Below are 21,952 nucleotides of genomic sequence, written 5' to 3' on the forward strand. Positions count from 1 at the left end.
AAGCAAAGGGAACAGCACCTTCAACATGTAACAGCAGTGCAGCATTAGATACAACAAGCCAGCTAGGGCTTAACTGAAACTGGGTTTCATTAGACATGAGCTGGGTGCAGTGATACTCATTAACTATAAATTTATGCTGCTTGAAAGGTAAGCAATTCCTATATGTTCCCAGAAACAAATGCAGCTTTGCTTTGATTGGTTTTAGCTTAAGCTTCTTTTTATTCACTTATTGTAAGTGAGCATCACTGGCTAGGCAGCATTTATTGCCATCCCTAATTGTCCAGAGGGCAGTTAAGAGTCAAACACATTGCTTTGGGTCTGCAGTCACTTATAGGCCAGACCAAGTCTGGATGGCAATTTCTTTCCCCAAAGGACATTGGAAAACTGGATGGTTTTTTCCAACAACTGATAACTGTTTTATGGTCATCTTTAGATTTTTGTTGAATTCAAATTGCACCATCTGCCACAATGGGTTTTGAACCCAGGTCCCCTAGAACACCGTCTTCCCTGGACTGACCTATCCCCTCCCTACCTCCCCACCTACACCCTCTCCACCTATCTTCTTTGCTCTCCATCTTCGGTCCGCCTCCCCCTCTCTCCCTATTTATTCCAGTTCCCTCCCCCCATCCCCCTCTCTGATGAAGGGTCTAGGCCCGAAACGTCAGCTTTTGTGCTCCTGAGATGCTGCTTGGCCTGCTGTGTTCATCCAGCCTCACATTTTATTATCTTGGAATCTCCAGCATCTGCAGTTCCCATTATCTCTCCCCTAGAACATTACCTGGATTTCTGCATTAACAGTCCAGCAATAGTACCATCAGGCCATCACCTCAACTTTTGCTGTTGTTGAATAAAAGTGCATGTTGTCAATAGTTTAAAGGCTTTCCAGTATGTGATGTACTCACATTGAACAATAAGATAATGTAATTCTCCACTGTGGGTTTTAGGAAAGAGTACACTAAGACCAAATTTTAAGATGAGAGGATACTAAGGACAGGGAACCTGTGTAGCTTGGTTCTTGTAGTTGCAGTTACAATGATTATTGATCAGGCAGATGATGATGTATAAATACAAAGCATTAATGAGTGTGAACTTGTATTTGCAATGAAGAGTCAGCGAGGCCACCTATGTGTTCTCAGAAGTTTTTTTTAAACTTTCCTCTGACTGCAGGCACTGCAACTGACATCTAGCTCCCATTGCTCTCGAGGTTGTGCTCAGCTAGGCTTTAAAAATGTCAGTGGCACCAGCAATCATGGGATGCCCTAGTACCAGCAAGTATATCAGCCATTGCTGCATACTGGATAGTGCAGCAGGGTACATAAGAACATAAAATATAGAACAGTACAACACAGCAACAGACCATTCAGCCCTCAACATTGTGCCGAACATGACGCTAAATTAAACTAATACATTCTGCCTGCCAATGGCCCATATCCCTCCATGCCATGCTTATTCATTTGCTTTTCTAAAAACACCTTAAACACCCCTAAATATATCTGCCTTCACCGTTACCCTCTGCAACATATTGCAGACTCCAACCAGTCTGTGTAGGAGACTTCCCTCTCACATCTCCTTTAAGCATTCTCCCTCTAAAATGCATGCCATCTAGTATTAGACATTTCAACTCCAGGGGAAAGATTCTGACAATCAACTCTATCTTTGCCAATCATAATCTTAAAAAAAAATTTGGTCAGGTCTCCCCTCAAACTCTACAGTTGCAGAGAAAACAACCTAAGCCTGTCCAGCCTCTCCTTATAGTTCATAACCTCTAATGCAGGCAGCACACTGGTAAATGCCTTCTGCACCGTCTCCAAAGCCTCCACATCCTTCCTGTAGTGTGGTGACCAGAATTGAATGCAATACCTTAAGTGCATCTGACAAAACTTTTATAAAGCTGCAACATCGCTTTCTGGCTCTTTTACCCAATGCCCCAACCAATAAACGCAAGCATGTCATCCGCCTTCATTACCATGCTATCTACTTGTGTGGCCATTTTCAGGGAGCTATGGACTAGAACCCTAAGATCACTCTGTATAGCAATGCTGATAGGGGTCCTGCCATTAACTGAACTTTTTCCCTTAACATTTGATCTCCCAAAGTGAAAAACCTCACACTTGCCCAGATTAAACACCATCTGCCATTTCTCAGCCCATATCTGCAACTGAATCATATCCTGCTGTGTCCTTTGATAACCTGATACACTATCCACAACTCCCCAGATCATTGTGTCATCTGCAATATTACTAACTCATCCATCTATGATTTCATCCAAGTCATTTATATAAATCACAAACAGCAGAGGTCACAGCACAGCTCCCTATGGAACATCACTAGTCACGGATCTCCAGCCAGTAAAACACCTTTCCACCGTTACCCTCTGTCTTCTATGAGCAAGTCAATTCTGAATTCAAATGGCTAAGTCACCTTGAATCCCACTAAACTTCTCAAAGAGCCTACCATGAGGGACCTTGTTGAGAGCCTTACTAAAACCTATGTAAACAACATCCACTGCTCTACCCATATCGATCATTGTCATCACTGCCTCAAAGAGGCATGGCACATAGAGGCATAGTGCTGAGCTAATTTGGAAATCTGTAGAGAATAGCGTGAGATTACTCACTGAAGCTCATGGAGAGAAACTCTCCAACATAGTCTGTAACGTTGTTATTTAGCTGATTTTTGTGTGTCTCCTTAAGTGCCTGAGTTGCTGAGTATTTCCTTTATTCAATGCTTTTATTTCAAATTATCCACATATGCAGCACTTTGTCTTTAAATTAATACCATTGTTCTGTCTAAAAATGAAATTAATTGCACCTTGAACTGTTGTTACATTTTTTAAAAATACAGGAAAACATACCACATTGTTCAGCACTCCTCCAACCACTTTCCCTCACTGGACACAGTCGTGCAAATTCTGTTAAACTATCACAGTGGGCCTGGTCATTATTTGAAGAGCAGGCATCCCTTGTACAAATGTTGAAATAGGCACCAAAATTGTTGCAACTGGAAAAATATTGTGAGAAGGCCTGTAGGCACCTCTGACAAAAAGAAATAGACTAAATTACAAAATGCAAGTCCATCATTCTGTTTTTAAACAAGGAAACCAACAGTTATTATGTTAATTAAACTTATGTAAGCAAATACACCCTTTGAATCAGGTCTAAAAATAGTCACCAAGTGATTTCAAGTTTTCCAAAAGAGAGGTATATGCATTTAGTCAGGATTTAAAAACATTTATACTCATACTCAGAAGTCTGTTTATATAAAAGGGAAAGAAAAGTTCAGCATAGAACTGATTACTAATATTTTCAGTTCAATTTTCAAAAGTGGCCACAGACCAGATACAATTTCAATGCTGGTAGAAAATTTGGGATACACTTGATACAAAGTGACATTGTGCAGCAACTGCCCATTCTAATGCCTTTGATGGAAATAAAAATTATGATGATTATATACACTGTGGTTATTCTGCATTGTCAATTTTACAATTATTGCCTCAATTGTGCAGGTGAGACCAGATTTGAAATATTGTCTGCCATTTTGATGTCCTTACCTAAAGAAGTCTACAACTACCTTTGAAGAATGCAATAGAGGTGCATCAGGTTAATTCCAGAGATGAGATACTGAGTAGTATGATCTCATATTCTCTGGAATTTAGGAGGATGAGCGCTGATCTCATTGAAATGTACTTTTTTAGGAAGCCTTGAGAAGGCATGTTCTAAGAGACCCTGGGTCCTGGCTGATGATATTAAAATACTGCAGATAACAAATTAGGTCATGCAGCAATGAGGTGATGAGAAATCTAACCATGCAGATTTATGAATTTTTGGTCTCTATTCTAGGAAGCTGTAGTCCTCCATCATTAAATATTATCAAGGCTTAGATTGATTATCTATTCTTGAAAGCCAAAGAATTCAGAATATTATGAGAAAATAGAGTTGATATACAATTCAGTCATGGAAATGTGGAAGAGTGTAGGAGGATCAATGGGCTGAATGGCTCACTGCTACTCTTATTTCTTACACAAAAAGCATCAATCATAGTTCTTCAACTCTAGGAATATATTTCATTTGTTATTATCTATTCAACTTCTGTCCCACAATCCCATAAAAATAAAGCATTTATGTATAAGAATGGATAAATACAATGGTCGGGATTAAGTTGCAGTGAATTCATTTGTATTTGCAATAATTCACTATTCCCTGAAAATAAATAACTTACTTCAGAATTTTGACAATTTCCATCTTCGGGTATCGTGATGGAACAGGTATCACTTGAAACAGCGTGCTGACGGATTGTAAAAGCATCAACTGGAACTAAAGGAAAAGGTGACATTCCATGTTTTTACAATAAATTAATACATATGTAACTGATCATTCAGTGAACTTGAATTTAAAATCAGAGTTATACAGCACAGAAACATGCCTTTTAGTTCAACTCATCCATGTTGACCAGGTTTGCTAAACTGAACTGGTCCCATTTGCCTGTGTTTGGCTCCATATCCCACTAAACCTTTCCCATTCAGTCACCTGTCCAAATGCCTTTTAAACGTTATAATTGGACCAGCTTCCACCACTTTCTCTGGCAGTTTATTCTGTATGCATACTATCCTCTATGTGAAAAAGTTGTCCCTCACATCACTCTTAATTCTTTTCCCTCTCAGCTTAGTCCACGCCCTCTAGTTTTAGACTCCCTTACCTTGGGGAAAAGATTTTTGTTATTAACCATACCTATGCCTCTCATGATTTTATACATCTCCATAAAGTCAATTCTCAACTTATATTCAATGTTCTGACCAATGAAGTCAAGGGTGCCAATGCCATCTTTACCACCCTGCTACCTATGATGCCACTTTCAAGGAACTATGTATCTGCATCTCCAAGTCTCTCTTTTTGACAACACTCCCCAGAGCTCTGCCATTAACTTTGCAAGTTCTGCCCTGGTTTCTCTTATCAAAGTGCAACACTTCACATTTGTCTGATTTAAATTCCATCTACCACACCATGGCCCGTTAGCCCAGCTGATCAACATCTCATTGTATTCTTACAATGGGCGGCACGGTGGCTCAGTGGTTAGCACTGCTGCCTCACAGCACCAGGGGCCTGTGTTTGATTCAACCCTCAGGCGACTGGCAGTGTTGAGTTTGCACATTCTCCCCATGTCTGTGTGGTTTCCTCCGGGTGCTCCAGTTTCCTCCCACTGTCCAAAGATGTGCAGGCTATGCGGATTGCTCATGCTAAATCACCCTTAGTGTTCAGGGATGTGTAGATTAGGTGGGTTAGAGGGGGATGAGCCTGGTTGGGATGCTCTGAAGGTCAGTATAGATTTGTTGGGCTGAAGGGCCTGTTTCCACACTGTAGGGATTATATAATTCTATGATAATCTTCTTTACTGTCCACTATAACACCAACTTTGGAGTCATCTGCAAACTTATTAACCATGCCCCCTATGTTCTCATCTAAATCCTTCCTATAAATGACAAAACGTAGTGAACCCAAGGCTCATCCTTGCAATGCCTGAACTTTCAGGCCTTCATCCAAACAACAATCCACTATCTCCACCCACTTTGCCTACTACCATCAAGCCAATATTGTATCATTTAAAGATCAGATACAATTTATATTTGCACCCAAAGATTTTAGAAACACTCAAGACACAAAATCACTTTGCAGGAAAATTTAACTATTGCTCACCAGGTCAACATCACGTTGCGCCTTCATGCCTTTACCTGGCTTGGTCTTAAGTTCGTTTAGGCTATTTTCATTTGGTACTGTATATGACAAGTCTTGATTCATCTTGCTGTTTAAAGATTTTAATTTTACTCTTCCCCACATGTGGAAACACTTGGGGCAATTTAATTCAAGCAACATGAGTCCCTCTGGCAGACAGGGAAGTTGGTGGATTTCCCAAGAGGTTCAGGAAGAGCCCACCGGTGATAACGAGTGACATTTCTTTCTTCCACAAGTGTAAATGTTAATCGATCAGCCTCTCCTGCTTGGTGTGGAGTATGACAGCAATCACAGTGCCAGATGATTAGAATAAGAAGTGGGTGGGGCTTGTCTAATTAGATGAGGGAGGCGGTATTTAATATGCGAATACCACACCAGGTGATAGAAGTTGTACTATTTTTAAATGGCAACTTGCTATATTTTTGGGCTGTGGATGAGGCTGTAGACATTCACAATGAGCCAATGGGTTTGGTTGCAAATGTTTTGCCGCCTTGCTAGGTAACATTGTCAGTGTGCCTCAAGTGAAGCCTCGGTGTTCCGTCCCACTTATTATTTATGTGCCTCAGTTTGTTGGGCTGTTTGGTACCACTTCCGGTTGTGTTCCTCAGGGGTTTGTACACAAAGTCAAGTTCAATGCGTTTGTTATGGAGTTCCAGTTGGAATACCAGGACTCCAGGAATTCCCTGGCTTGTCTCTGTTTGGCTTGTGCAATTATCGATGCGTTGTTCCAGTCGAATTTGTGTCCCTCATTATCAGCGTGTAGTGAGACAAGTGAGAATTGGTTGTGACTCTTGGTGACTAGTTGGTGTTCATGTATCTGTATTGTCACTTTTCTTCTGGTTTGGCCTATGTCATGTTTCTCACAGTCCTTATGTGGTATTCTGTATATTACCCCTGTTTTGGTGGTTCTGGGTATGGGGTCCTTTACGTTCATCAGTAGCTGTTGTATGGTGGTTGTTGGTTTGTGGGTGAGGGGTCTGAGTAGTCTAGTAGTCATCTCTGAAATTTCTCTGATGTCCAGTAAGGGGATTAGTGTGTCTGGCTATGTTGAGTCTTCCTGTTGTGGTCTGTCTCGGAGGTAATGGCAGATTGTGCTTTTCTTTCCTTTAAGACTCCATATGAAGTGTTCCTGTTCTGCTTTGCGTTGTTCCAGGTTGCTGCAATGTGTTGTAGCTCATTTAAACAATGTCCTGATGCAGCTCCATTTGTGGGTGTTGGGTGGAATTGAGTATCTGGTCCATATGCATGGTCTTTCCTTATACACTGGTTTGCAGTTCCCCACTGTCTTTGCCTTTACATCCAGGAAGGGTAGTCAGTTGTTGTTTTCTTATTCTTTCATGAATTTTACCCCAGTAAGGGTGTTGTTTATGTGTCAGTGGGTTTCTTCTGGATTTGTGTGTTTAACAATAACAAATAATCATCTACATAATGGAACCAAAGTTTGGGTTGTATAGTGGGGAGCACTGTCCATTCTAATCTTTGCATTACTGCTTCTGCAATCAGTCCTGATATTGGGGATCCCATTGGTGTTCCATTGATTTGTTCATATATGCTGTCGTTGAAGTTGATGTGGGTTGTGAAGCACAGATCTAGTAATTTTATGGCAGTGTCCTTATTGATGTTGTTGGCATCCTAGGTTGCCTGCCTACTTGATTTGTCCAGTAGTGTGGCAATTTTTGTGTCTCTTTGGCTAGATCAACGGACGTGGATATAAATAGTGCTGATACATCAAAGGATATTATTATTTCGTCCTCTACTATCCTGGTGTCCTTGATCATGTTGCCAAATTCTTGGGATGAGTAGATGGATTACAGTCATGTGCCCTTTGTCCACTGGTAAGATTACAATGTTCCTATCCTTCTTGAGTTTTTCCAGGGTTTTCCTCTCTCCTGTGTTGAACACCTTTAACTTATCTTTTATGCTCAGTGTCATCTCTCTGACAGTCTGTTGTGCTTCTTCAGTGAGTCCGTTGCTCTTCAGCATCAATAACTTCAGCATGCTATTCTGTACATAGTTCAGTTATAAACCTTCACTATCACTGAGACTACATATTTCTACTGAGCTTTTTGCTTCTTTAATTCACCAAAAACAGTATTTTTTTACAATGGTTGCACCCTGCCACCAGAAGGGTTGACCAGGAATAAGCCCCTGTCGATGTTGGCAGCCCCACAGACGTTTATTCACGTCGAGGTGAGAATTCTGTCCCACTCTTGAAGAAGCCCCACCTCAGGAAGTTGGTAACCAATTGGGAGAGGTGATCATAAAGTTACATGGCAATGACAACATATGCATTCTGTACCTTAGGTATTAGAAAATAATTTTAAAAGAGTAGGAAAATGAAAGTTTATATAAAATTAAAAGCTCATTCTCACCGGCTTTTGCTGGGGGAATGCTTTTCCCTTTCTTTTCAAATTGTCCACAAAGTCCACAAACATTTCCACTGTATCTAGGATGGAGTTTTAGCTTTTAAAGAAATGGAGGCAATATTTGAAATAAGCACATTGACGTTTTCACTGTTTCATAATAATATTTTTAAAATTTATCCTCAAACTACATCACCAATAATTAATCTAATATTAACTTGGTTTCTCTTGGTCATTTTCATAGCTTTTCATTTCAAACATCATCCAATTATTACACTTGAACTATTTTGTAATTAAGTAATTAAATCATAATAAATTGACACCAGCTATTATTGCAGATATATTTCTTAGAGACATCAACAAACAGAAAAAGAAAATGGGAGAATGGTAAAATAATTTAGCCTCATTACATATTGAATCTTTGAATGGCGTGATTACATCATATCTGGCCAAAGTAAGAAGGTTTTTTTTATTTAACTTAATGGAAAGTTATGCATTGATGACTTTTTAAAAGTTATTTTTTACACATATGCCTGTCACTATAGGGTTAATTGCTTCTCTATTGTTCATAGTGGATGAATGTGTTCTGCAGCCTGGCATGTGAAGGACATGATGGACCAGGGGCACAAGTCAAGGAGCATGGCATGGCATGGCAGAGACGGATGAGTGGCAGGTGGAAGGTACAAGTGGTCATAAGATAGTATGGAAAGAGCCTGGGGTATGTGTGATCTGAAGTGCTAGCCAGCTGGAGAGGTTTTTACCTTTCAATCTAACTGGTTTGAAGATCCCCTGGCACCAAATATCAGCCAGCAACTGCATACTGAAGAAAGGTCACTGGACTCAAAACATTAACTTTGCTTTCTCTCCACAGATGCTGCCAGACCTACTGATTTTCTCCAGCAATTTCTGTTTTTGTTTCCTATTTCCAGCATTCATTGTCCTTTGACTTTATTTTGTTCAGCATTTAACTCACTGACGCATTTCTTTCAAGCACACACTCCTTGAAAAAGCTCTGCTCCTGTGCCTGACAGGATTTCTGTTCTACCTTTTTCTCTTGTTCCCCATCGTTACTTTCATTGCCACTTCTGGTATTTGACAAGGTATTTGCATAAACTCACATCCACAGCCACATCATATTTCTCAGTGACTACCTTTGGCTCAGACTTACCCATGTGGATTCTAACTCACATTTCATCCTTTGTGTTTAGTATCTTCATGATATACAATGCTCCACAGGCGGCTGCATCCTAAGATCCACACTCATTGCTATGTGCCAACACATACACGCTCCCAACCTTTCCCTCTAACAGCATCACTTCACGTTGGTTCAGAGCTGCCCTCTCAGTTCCACTCTGTCTTTTGGTTCATTCAACGTTCTAACAAGAATCTTTCTCTCTTCATTTCAAATATTACGGAATATAAGATGCAACAACTCAGAGATATCCACTTCCTTCTGGAACCATTATCCCTTCACCTTTCCTCATACTTCATCCCCTCTCCAACCTCACCTCCTATCAAGTATTTACTTTCCCTTCTGACTTCCATTCCCTGATGCTGAATGTTCTGTGTTCAGCAAAGATCTCAGTTTTATCCATCTGCGTACCCATCTTAATGTATTTCAGGCATGACATATGTCGAACTTTTCTTCCACTGCTTCCACCTCTCTGCCCAGTTCTTTAGACATGAGTCCTGTCCCCATCCCACAGATGTCTTTACTCGCTGCCAACATTCCGTCTGGACCCCCTCCGTCTGCTCTTTTACGGCACTCAACCATTGAGAACTGTCAATGTGGTCACATCAATTTCTCTGCTCCCAGCCTCACCCATTCAAGCCTATCTCCATTCTGAAGAAGGGTCACTGGGCTTGAAACATTAACTCTGCTTTCTCTCCACTGATGCTGCTAGACCTGCTTAGTTTTTTCCAGCAATTTGTGATTTTGAGTCAGTCAGCAACTGCCTGAGAACAAAATCCTGTATTTTCTTTTGTAATTTACCAGCAATAGCTTATTCCCAATGGTTGCAGCCTGCCATTGGAAAAGTTGGTGGGAAATGCATCAGTGCTGACGTCAGCAGTCCCATAAACATTTACTGCTCTATAGAACATATTTACTTTCTTCCATAGTGAGTAGGTCAAGACCAATCACCAACTCAGGATAAAAGTTTAGGAAACAAGATATTGGTAGCTATCATTTTGCACAGGGACCAGCAGGGATAATTTTTTAATAACTGATTGCAATGGCATCTCATCCAAGTAAGACATTCAAGTGAACAGATTGAAAATTAAAAGCTGTAGAGATGTCAGGAGAATTGTAGAAATGTAGATCTGGGTGTTGTGAGCAAAGATATGAAGGTTAACCTCTTGTTTGTCATGACAAAGGAGAGATAAACAAGCTTCAATCTCTCAGAAACTCCTGGGTCACTGTACAAGTGAAGGAAAGGATGTCAAGGGTGGGGATGCTCTGTTTATGATTGGATTGTTAAAATAGAATCAAGCAATAGCATGCATCATTACATACTTGATTTCCAGCATGAAAAATTAAAATAAATACAGGCATTACAGTTAAAAGAAAATCTCACCGACAATGCATCTTTCCTGTTCCAAATCAAGGATACAGAATGCTTCTTGTTTGCAATTCTGATGCTAACCCCATTGCTGCGGATATTGACCATCTTGTCATCATATGGCAAAGTTCGCCTATCGTAGTTATATGGTAAATAAATAGTAAAAATGTCATTTTGTGTAACATTGCATAAATCTATGTGTTGATCCACCATAATTTATACATTCATCCTGTGCCTGGAGATACGGCAGTTATGTTGCTAAGCAAATTATTCAAACACAATCTCAAATCCCACTTGGACAATATGAAGGCAGTTTAAATAAAAATGCCATCTTTATCTGTTCTAAACTCGATCTGCTACCAGTCTCTCTAAATTGCATGGCTGAGACCAAAAACTGAATTTTGAAACGTCTGTCTTGGCTGGGAGTGAACATGACCAGGAGGTGAAAATAGCCTGGTCCAGGTAGCCGACACAGCTCATTCAGGCTACTTTGGGCCAATTAAAGGAGGCCCAAGTGATTTTCCAGTTAACTTCCAGCAGACAAACTGGCTAGTTTAGGTGTCTTGTAGCATTCTTCAGGCAGTGGGCCAGGTGGCCAGTGCTCCAGGTAGGCCCAGAGGGCATCTTTGCCTGCCCAGGTGTTACCGATCAGCCCCCTAACACTCATCACTGACACTAGCTGCAAAAACATTTTTGTGGTTCAACTTTAAAAATGTTGGAAAGAGGGAACTTATCCTTCTTCCTCATTTATCTTCCTTTGCAGTTTGTTATTCCTCTCAAGTTGGATGGCTTTTGTTTAGTCCTACAGTTACAAGAGCCCACATTCCATCCTTAATTGAATGGCAAGTCCATCTTTTTGTCATTAATAGCCCACCCCAAAGTAAAATAATAAGGGAGGACTGTTCCATACACTGTGGATTTCCAAAATCGTCTCTCATTCCTGATGCAACAGGGGAAAGTCAGTATGAAGTGACTGAAATGACTTAACCAATTTAGAATATATATATCAAAATGGGGTGATGATTGTCAGGAATGTACCATGGAATCCTAAACAGTCAGGAGAGACAAAAGGGTAGATTTGCACACAAATTTCAGAGAAGTCTAAAAATAATAGGACAATGATAGATGTTATTCTGACCACAGCTGGAGTACTGTCCATCGCACAATGGGATAAATGTGATTGCACTTGACAGAGAGATTGCAGAAGAGAATCACCAGGATGTTGACTGGGCTGGAGCAATTCAGCTATGAGGAGAAATTAGATGGGGTGGGGTTGTTTACCTTAGAACAGAGATGGCTGATCAGAGATGGCGAAAATGATGAGGGGCATACACAGAGTAAATAGGAAGAAACATTTCCCCTTGGTAGAAGGATCAATACCAGGGGCATAGATTTAAAGTAAAGGGGAGGTGGATAAGGAGGTATTTGAAGAAGTATTTTTTTCATCCAGACAGTGATAGATATTTGCAACCCACTGCCTGAAAGGCTAGCTGAGGCAGCAACTATAACATTTAAAAAGTATTTAGATGACCAATTTAAGCACGTTAACGTACAAGGCCTTTGATCAAGAGCTGGAAAGTGGAACTAGAGTACAAAGATGTTTGGTGAGCAGTACAAAAACAATGGGCTGAAATACCTCTCTCTGTGCTGTAAAACTCTATGATGTTATGACATCTTCAAATAATCTTAAGATGGGTAAAATAAAACACACTAACAAATAGAAATAATTTTTTAAATAATGGGACTGAAGACCAATAAAACCCCACAGCCCAAAAATCTACCTCGCAGGATACTAAAGGAGGTGGCATGGAAAACATTTTGTCAACTTCCAAAATTCTGTAGGATCTGAAACAGTCCCTACAGATTGGAGGGTGACAAGTCTATCAATAATATTCAAAAGAAAAATGAGGGAGGGAGGGAGGGAGGGAGAAAACTGAGAATAATAGATGGATTAGCCTAACATCAGTAACAGGAATAGTGTTGAGTATACAATAAAGGATATGATAAAAGGACCGAATATAAAATAACAAGAGGATTACACAAGGTCAGAGAGGATTTATTAAAGGAAAAGGAAATCATGTTTGGCAGACATACTGGAGTATTTGAAGTAAGCAACTGTTCCATTGAGTAGTGATTTTAGTTACCAATTTTGTAGCAACATGTTTTGAAGTTTTTAAAGAATTTACTGATTAGTTAATGTTTTTTTTATTGACAGAGGAAATGGTATATTATTCCTTACTTCATTCAGCTTTTTGATCTCTTTGCAACAACATTACTGTCATTTTAAAGTTAAATTCCACTAAATATATTAGCAGGTTAGATGCAAGCAGGGTAACAACTGAAAATATACAACAAGTAATAGTTCTCTTGAAGACTTGTAGTTATAACCTAAGGAATTATCCTTCAGAAATGAACTTACATCTGGTCTTTAACCCAAACTGTTCCATTTGCCAGAACAATCGTGGTCATTTCAATTTTGATGAATATATGTTCCAGGTTTCCATCTGGCCCTCTGCGGATTTTCACCTCATATTGGTCAACTTGGCCTTTGCATGATCTGCTCATGAAAAGGTCACAGGTGGATTTAAAAAAGAAAAGTTGGTTGTCAAATGTCTTCAATGCTCCTCCTCCCCATGTGTTGCAGGTGTCTGGAATAAAACAACATTTCCCTAAATTACAAAAACTGAGGCTTTTTGCTTTAGTAGGTTCAATGTCATTTTGCACTTAAAAACATTTGGCGAATAAAGCATATCCAAGATAATATACTCACGATGATTCACTGGTGATTGGAGAGAATCATCCAAAGATCGCTTATGAAAGACTTGGGTAAGAACGGCCTGGTTCAGGTCTAGTGCAAAATTATAAATTTAAATCTGATTGCATTAATCATGGAATTTATTTTTAAAGTATCACTTTTAGATTCTTATAACCAACTTTCCTTAAAAACAACTAACTACAATGAAATAACCTGCAAATATTATGCACCGTAACTTCTCCAATCCAGAAATCTGAAATCCAGAAAACATGATTACACAAAGTTTTTTGGATAGTATCTGCAAATCTCAGACTTGCCACTTGCAGTGCTGCAATGAATCATGAAATGACAGAAAGAGAGAGAGAGACAGACAGACAGAGAATGGATGATGGAAGAAGAAATTTTGAATAATTAAATAGGAATTGAAATCTAAATTCAAAAGCTTTCATATTGTTAGCACAATGGCAATCTTTCTGTGAAAAGACTTTGTTCTCAGCTTTTTAACATTGAATGTTTATCGTTACTCTGCTTTCTCCTGACTGGGCTTATTGATATATTAATTCTGGATCCTGTAGCCTCATGCTGCATTTTCTTAAACTATAATCACTGTTCACACCCACGCATGTTACACATCATTCACTGTATCCAATTCATTTGATGCAATGCATTTAAGCAAGTCCAGGGTTTCCTGACCTTTTTTTAGTGAATTAAACATATTTTATCAGCACTTTATAATATTTTGTCATTATTTATGTCTAAAGCACATGGCTATATCTGGTTTACACACTTCTAGTTAGACATGCGGATATTATTCTTTATTTGAGGAAGTTCCACAATTCAAAAAATGTCTTGGTCCCAAATATTCTGGACTTTGGGGACATTATAATTTATAATTTAACAGATTTGTAGTATTGCTATTTCATTTTGTTTTGGCTTCATAAAACATAAAACATTGTGGGAGAATGTCATAGCGGAGGGGTGTATAGAAATAAAAAAGAACCAGGCCATAAAGAAATTTAGACAGAAGAATGTATATTTTCAATTTTAATTCAAACTCATAAATTAAAGAGTCAAAAACAGAACTTCGAACTATCATAATTATGGTTTTTATAAAACAGGCAAATTAGGCTCAATCATTCTTTAGAGTCAGTGGCCAACTGACAAATTTAAGAAAAATGTCATCAGTTTATGATAGTGTTAATAACCTTTCCAAACTTTATTAATAAATGTTATACCTATCCTTTTGCATCAGTTGTAGGTAGAATATCATAGAAATGTTCATACTGCTTTTTAATGTAAACTTACCAAATGTGGATTCAGCATAGTCTTGGTTAGCCCATGTGCTGGCAGCAACATGACCTGGGATAGAAAAGAGATCGTTTTTTGCTTATTGAAACAAACAAGGCAAATCTACTCATTTAGAATGTAAGTCAAGACTTTATTTTTCTTTTTTGTAATTTAACCATTTTGGCATAAATTTAACAGTAATGATTTTCAACGTGTAGGCCAAGACTAGGAACAGGCATGTTCAATGATATCTAACTCATCAATTCCACCACCTCATAAATTCAACAGATTCTGAGCCAATCAGATTATTAAGTGCTGCCCAGTCAGCTTCTTGACGAATCATAAGCCAATCAAATGCTGGAAGTTTTGGAACTTAATGACTGTTGATTAAGGCCTATTTTTCAGGGAACTCAACAGAAATATCTAAGTGGTTTTCTTTAGTTTCTCATGGTGTGAGGATTGCAGGGAGAGATGTTCAGGGAAATTGAAAGCTGGGACAAGAGTTGGCTTTCAGATAATGCCCCTTGACTCCTGTCCTGTCCACAGATTTGTGCAAATTGAGGCTCCCTCTTGTCAATATGGCCAGCAGGCTACTCAAGTTTCCCATCAGCAAATCAGCCATTTTTCTTGCCTGTTAGTAGGCAGGCAAACTGGCCAGTAGCAAGTTGATGGCCTACATTGGCTGCTAATGGGCTACTTGTGGGCCTTAAATGCTAGTATCAAGAAAGCGCCCAGAGAATCTTTATGCACAGCAGCTAAGTTAGACTCTCTTTGGTTCCAGAGACTAAAAACCCAGCGCTGTGCTAAGAAGTTTCCAAGGAATCTTGGCTTGAAAAGAAAGGATCAGTTTCAGCCCAGTTTTGAATCGGGATGAGTATCATACTCACATTGAGATGCTGAATACCGACTTGGAGCGCCAGAGATAGATTCCTGAATGCCAACACATTCTAAGAACTCAATACAATGCCATACCACTGGAGCAAATAATGGCATCAGAAACATTTGCTGCCATATTTTATGACACAGAGTTTTCAATTTGTTAGTGAATCTAACATAGATGTGATGACCACAGGTCTTCAGACTTTGAGGTCAGTTTGGAGACAACAATGGCACCCAGTTTCTTAGACCATATAAGCTCTCAGGATCTCCAAGATATAATGCTTTAAAGCTTCTGTAAGTTCTTTGAATGGGTACGTTCTAGTAGTTATCAGAAGATATGACTTGTCGCGTCTGCTTGTTTCATAGCAGGTTGAACAAAAGAGAGATTAATTGCCCTAACTTGCCCTTATAGATTCCAGCAGTCTGCTGATGTTGTGATTCCAAACTTTTCTTCCATTACAAGTCCAATTAACATACATTATTTATTGTTAAACACAATATTAACCCTACAGGTGGTCCACAACGCTCACAGAATGTACATTAGCATTGCAAGGACTTTTGATCAAATACTCTTGGTGCAACAAGTAACACAGAATTCCTACCAAAAATGTTTTAGTTATGAGGTAGGACTTCCATTAAACAGCAATAGTAGTGCTGATCAGAATGCTGAAATCTCAACATGATGAGTTTGAAACATCAAATGGGTAAATTGGAAGCTTGACACTTCACTTCATGGAGAAAGGGATGGTCAAAGTAACTATTCAACTCGTTATAACAAGGTGTAGAACTGGATGAACACAGCAGGCCAAGCAGCATCTTAGGAGCAGGAAAGCTGATGTTTTGGGCCTAGACCCTTCATCAGAAATGGGGGAGGGGAAGGGGGTTCTGAAATAAATAGGGAGAGAGGGGGAGGCCAATCGAAGATGGATAGAGGAGAAGATAGGCAGGGAGGACACAGACAGGTCAAAGAGGTGGGGTTGGAGCCAGTAAAGATGAGTGTAGGTGGGTAGATAGGGAGGAGATAGGTCAGTGAGCACAGACATGTCAAGGGGGCAGGATGAGGTTAATAAGTAGGAAATGGAGGTGCGGCTTGAAGTGGGAGGAGGGGATAGGTGAGAGGAGGAACAGGTTAGGGAGGCAGGTATGAGCTGGGCTGGTTTTGGGATATGATATCTCCTCCCTACCTACACTCACCTTTACTGGCTCCAGACCCGCCTCTTTGACCTGTCTGTCTCCTCTCCACCAATCTTTTCCTCTATCCATCTTCGATTGGCCTCCCTGTCCCTCCCTATTTATTTCAAAGCCCCCTTCCCCCCACCATTTCTGATGAAGGGTCTAGGCCCAAAACATCAGCTTTTGTGCTCCTAAGATGCTGCTGGGCCTGCTGTGTTCATCCAGCTCTACATCTTTTTATCTCAGATTCTCCAGCATCTGCAGTTCCTGTTATCTCTTATCCAACTCATTTTTCCAGTTTTCAAAATACCATTTTCAATGTGGTAAAAGTAAAACTGTAAGGCCAGGAAACAAACCTACTCTCGTTTCTCAGAAATAACATTTCACAATGACAGAAAAGAAGAAAGGAAACGGAAAAAAAAAGAGAAAGAAACAACATTTCATTAGATCTGGAATTATTGTTTTATTTGCACTTGTATCAACATCCTGATGTTAAATTGAAGGTCAGTGCTTACTGATAATTCTACCGGACTAGTAATCTAAATTCCCAAGCTAATGCTATGAAAACATAGGTTCAAATCCAGCCATAGCAGAAAGTGGAGTATAAATTCAAAATAGCTGTTGGAATTCAAACCAATTAGTATAACTAGAGTTATAAGTTTAGGTCATGATGACACTATTACTGGTATAAAACCCACCCGGTTCACCAATGTTCTTTATGGTAAGAAATCTACCTTCCTGATCAGGGCTGGTTTACAGAACAGTGCAGACCCACAGAATGAGGGTAATTCTTAACCGCTGTCAGAAATAGCCACAGCAATGCACTCAGTTAAAGAGTAATTCAGCATGAGGAACAAATATTGGCTTTGCTTGTGATCCCACATCCCATGAAAAAATAAAGAAAAGTACATTGCAGTACTGGGTTAGTTTGCTAATGCAACTAACTCATTAATTAACAACATTCTATTTACTCTTGGGATCATTGATTGCTCACTATAGCTGGTTAAAATTGATTTTAAATTTATTGATAGCAGGAAATTAGAGAATTGTTCTTTATATAAATGCAACAATTGGAAGCAGATTTGATCTACTTTCTGTTTCTCGAATCTGGTTTCCCACCAGTTGACTCTAAGAGCTATGGTATTGTTGTACTTGTTTACTATTGTGCAGTCACATAGCAATAACGCAAACATATCTAACGTTTAAATTCTGACCCGCCCACATTACTCCGTGCATGCAAAGTTTTCAAAGGGTTAAAAGTAAACAAAATGCGTTTCGTCAAAAAACAAAGGAAAGCAAAAAATTCCTACTCTTAAACTGACAAACAGAACATATTTTTTAAATGTCATTTCTTTTCAACAAAATTGTCCAAACAGTGTTAAAAAAACAAATTAATTTAATTTTTGTGTGGTGAGGTGTACATATGACATTTCAACAAACTTGTTTTTCTAAAGCTGTGTTTAAACTCAATACATTTCGTCTGGTCTTTATCAATTCTGCAAGACTTAGAAGAAAATTCAATAGTGAATTTCAGGAATTAACATTTAGAAACGTCTTTTGGCAATAAAAGTTCATTAAATTTATTGTTAACAAGCTGTAAAAACAGCTATGACATCTAAGAACTTACGGCAGTTTAAGTTAATTAAAACTGAATCATAATGTAAGAAGGGAAATTATACTTAAACTTGAAGATTCAATTACTTTGAATTATAATATAAGCTTCATTTTTGTTATCTTAAGTAAATGATTTCTCTTTTATTGACTGAAATAGTAAATTAGTTACTGCCACAGCGTGCAAACTTAATGTGCACACTGCAGCTGTTATATTTTGTCTGCAATAGACAATGGATAGTGTAATCAGAAAATTTCAGTCTTTGCTTATAATTTCATGGGTACAAAAAAAATGCATCCTCCCAAAGGCAAAGCCAGTGTAAAAGCATTTAAGACGGGTGTTCAGGTGCATCCCTCATCTCGCAGCTTGAGATCTGTGGGAGCTCAACATATTGGAAAAAATGGCTGGTAACAGGTGCAAAGGTTCGCAACATTAGAAAGAGATAGAACTTAAGGCAACGGAGCTGCCTGACCCGGGTAGCTGAAATCTGTGAAAGAATTAAGGCAAATGGATCAGCAAGGTAAATGCATGTCAACTAGACTTAAACAGCTAATTGAAGCTACTAGATCTGTGAGCATGATTCTGCACCTGTAGAAGTTATGTGTTATTTCTGTAATTAGTACCTTTGTCAAATGCGGGTGTTAATCACTGTTTGCCCAATTTAGGTAACTGCTCAAGGTAAGCATGAGAAGTATAAAGGGTGAGTACTATGCCAACAGAACTACAGGTTTTCAATTGCTGTCTGGAAACATATTTCTATATACGCATCAACAATTTATCAGTAAATAATGAAAGAAATTAATGAGTAAATTAAGACCTTTGCGTGACATGCATTCCCATACACAATGATTCAATGAGTTTATTTTGTACATATACACCCTGAAACAAGCAAATATTGTAAAACTATCAAGCTTTGCTCCTTAGCTGTTGATACTGATTGTGTTCCATTTTATCTAAGTGTACAAAAATATCTAGTACAGGTAATTCTCCAATAACACAATTGTTGTGTTCTCGCGCAACGTCCTGCTATAGGAAATCGCACTACAGAAAATCACCATAGAAAATCACATTATAGGGAAAGCGCTGTAGAAAATCGCTGTACTGTACAGCAGAAAGTTTGCATTATCCAAACAGCATCCACTATTCATAAATTGTATGACAGCCAATTCGCATTCACAAAACACGCATTATAGTTGAAATACCTGGAAAGTCTTACCTTGAAAGAGGGCGAGAGCCCAGATTGCTATTAAAACAGTGTGTTGCATTGTGTTAGTTTGTTGTAAAACTAATAAGGCAATGTCATTCTAGTTGACGAGGTGCTGACTACTCAAGCTCCTCATTTTTATATTGCAGATCAGTTCCTGGATACCCAATGGAATGAGGAAATGAAAATGAATAATTGTATTCAGTAATTAAAATTTTTCCAATTGTAATAGGCAGATTTTTTATAGAAGGTGTAAAATTAATTTTCTTATCAACTTCTAAAGTTAAATGTTCCAAATTTCTTTGCATTTATTTTCTATTATTTTGGTGCAAAATTTCAATATTAGTCATCATGAATTATCTACCTGAAAGCAGCATTTTTTGTATTCATTATGTGTCTTAAAGACAATGTAAGATATGTTGTTTTGTTCTACTTAGGTAAGAATAACATAGTCCAAATTTTTAAAAATGCTAAGTAAGAGCATTGTTCAGCATCAAACATTGAGTAGAATCAGTAACAATAGCCAAGGAATGTATTGCCCTGGTTATACTATCTTTTTACATAAATTGTCAAAAAAAGCTGACTTAAGCACCTGGAGGGAGTTACAAAAATCTTTTCTGAACCAACACAATTTTCAAGTCATTAAGCCATTTAAAGTGTTTCATCCTTGTATTTGTAGGTTAAGATTGTATAAAATTATATTAAGGAAGTCAGAATGAATTAAACAGTCAAATAAAGGCTTTGAGTCTTTTAAGAATGACACATTATCACTGCCAGAACTCAGTAGAAATATCTGATAGATGGTAGGGGAGGAAGAGAAGTGAGTCCATTCATGCTAAAAGATTTATCTTAAAATGGAAATACAATCAAGGTTTCTCAAATATTTCACTGCTGCACTGGAGTAATTTTGAACAGTTAAGTTACCATTTAATTTCTTGTAGACAACTTCAGGCAGTTTAAGGTAATTACATGTCATTGGTGATGGCCAAAATGGCAAAATAACACACTTGAGAAAAAAAAGCTATTATTTTCAGGATCCAACTAATACTTACATATGCTCACTAAGTAGGCAAACTACATTGTATCATTAAGCTTTAAACTTAAACTGTTATTCATTATTGCAGCAGAGCCAGATTTATGCATTTTTCGTCCAGAATATTTCTTCTTCCTTTGCCTGAAACAAGTCTTAGGTCTCATCCAGCACACCTGCCCTTTTCAACAGGTTCTGCTTCAACTATTACTGGTTCCAACAGTCTTTCTGATACAATCTTAAATGGTTTCTTTGGCCCTTATTCTTCCCTAAAATGAACATCCATACCAGTCTGTCTGTGTTCCGCTCTCTTTCCCTCCTTTCCAATAATACCATGCTCACCAAATTAGTGAGAAGTCTGAAACAAAAACAAAGTTGCTGGAAAATCTCAGCAATTCTGGCAGGGTCACCGGACCCGAAATGTTAACTCTGTTTTTCCTTCACAGATGCTGCCAGACCTGCTGAGCCTTTCCAGCAACTTTGTTTTTGTCTCTGATTTACAGCATCCACAATCTTTCGGTTTTTATTTCGTGAGAAGTCTGAATTTAGCCTTGCTTAATTATTCATGCATTTGTATCATTTAAAGTAATGAGTCTGTTTCAAACACATGGAGAACAAATGTCTTGTCTGCTCCTGAATTCCTTGGGTCCCGGAGCTGTATATTTAAACTGATGGATGTTCTGTCACTTCTTTGCAGCTATTCAGTTACTAGTTTTGACTGAGAAAAAATTGAAGAAAATTGACACAGACAAGAAAAAGGCATGAATTCATGAGCAGTAGGGGGCAGTAATGTAGAATTATGTTCTGTCTTGCAAGTGATAAGATCTCACTATAGAATTTTACATTGCTGTCATGTCTTTGCAATGACAGCCAATTTGCATATTTTTAATAAACTTGTCAACAGCATTATAAAAGCATATGATGTGTACACAAGGATGTGTGTCTAGTTAAATAATCCAAAGGCCGGAACAATTGCATTTGAAGACATGAGGTAAAATTCCTTCATGGTAGAAGGGGAATTTTAAATCTGGTAATTAAATAAATCAGGAATAAGAAGGTGAGACTTGTAATTGTGAACATGAAACAATCAAATTGTCAAAATAAACCCATCTTATTTCATTCATGTCTGTTGCAGAAGAAAATTAGCCATATTTCCCTGGCCTCACCAAAACACCTATATTTGAATCTAGTTCTGAAATAGCGTGAGTTGTACTAAACTGCCTAAGCATTAAAATCTTGGCAAGGGTATTTTCACCTCACAACCCGAAGCCGTTAAAGATAGTAACTCACCAGAAATGACAATAAACCTAATTCTGCTAGAACCAGCCACTTCAGTGGATGAATGTAAAATAGAATTTGAGA

At 38.5% G+C, this 21,952-nt stretch overlaps 1 protein-coding gene across 1 annotated transcript in view; it reads right to left on the reverse strand.

Annotated features, from left to right (window-relative positions):
* The window catches only part of LOC125463427 (mucin-2-like), a 92,061-nt gene extending 72,377 nt beyond the window's left edge, over positions 1 to 19,684 (reverse strand). The window contains exons 1-8 of the mRNA XM_048554688.2: positions 19,573 to 19,684; positions 14,711 to 14,764; positions 13,421 to 13,498; positions 13,070 to 13,298; positions 10,666 to 10,783; positions 8,099 to 8,189; positions 4,219 to 4,313; positions 2,855 to 3,035 (exon numbers count right to left, since the gene is read on the reverse strand). Coding sequence (XP_048410645.2) covers positions 2,855 to 3,035; positions 4,219 to 4,313; positions 8,099 to 8,189; positions 10,666 to 10,783; positions 13,070 to 13,298; positions 13,421 to 13,498; positions 14,711 to 14,764; positions 19,573 to 19,621 — 895 coding nt within the window. The 5' untranslated portion in view covers positions 19,622 to 19,684. The remainder of the gene's footprint in view (positions 1 to 2,854; positions 3,036 to 4,218; positions 4,314 to 8,098; positions 8,190 to 10,665; positions 10,784 to 13,069; positions 13,299 to 13,420; positions 13,499 to 14,710; positions 14,765 to 19,572) is intronic.
* Positions 19,685 to 21,952: the final 2,268 nt, after the last annotated feature.

Source organism: Stegostoma tigrinum, chromosome 25, assembly GCF_030684315.1.
Source record: "Stegostoma tigrinum isolate sSteTig4 chromosome 25, sSteTig4.hap1, whole genome shotgun sequence".
Taxonomy (NCBI): Eukaryota; Metazoa; Chordata; class Chondrichthyes; order Orectolobiformes; family Stegostomatidae; genus Stegostoma; species Stegostoma tigrinum.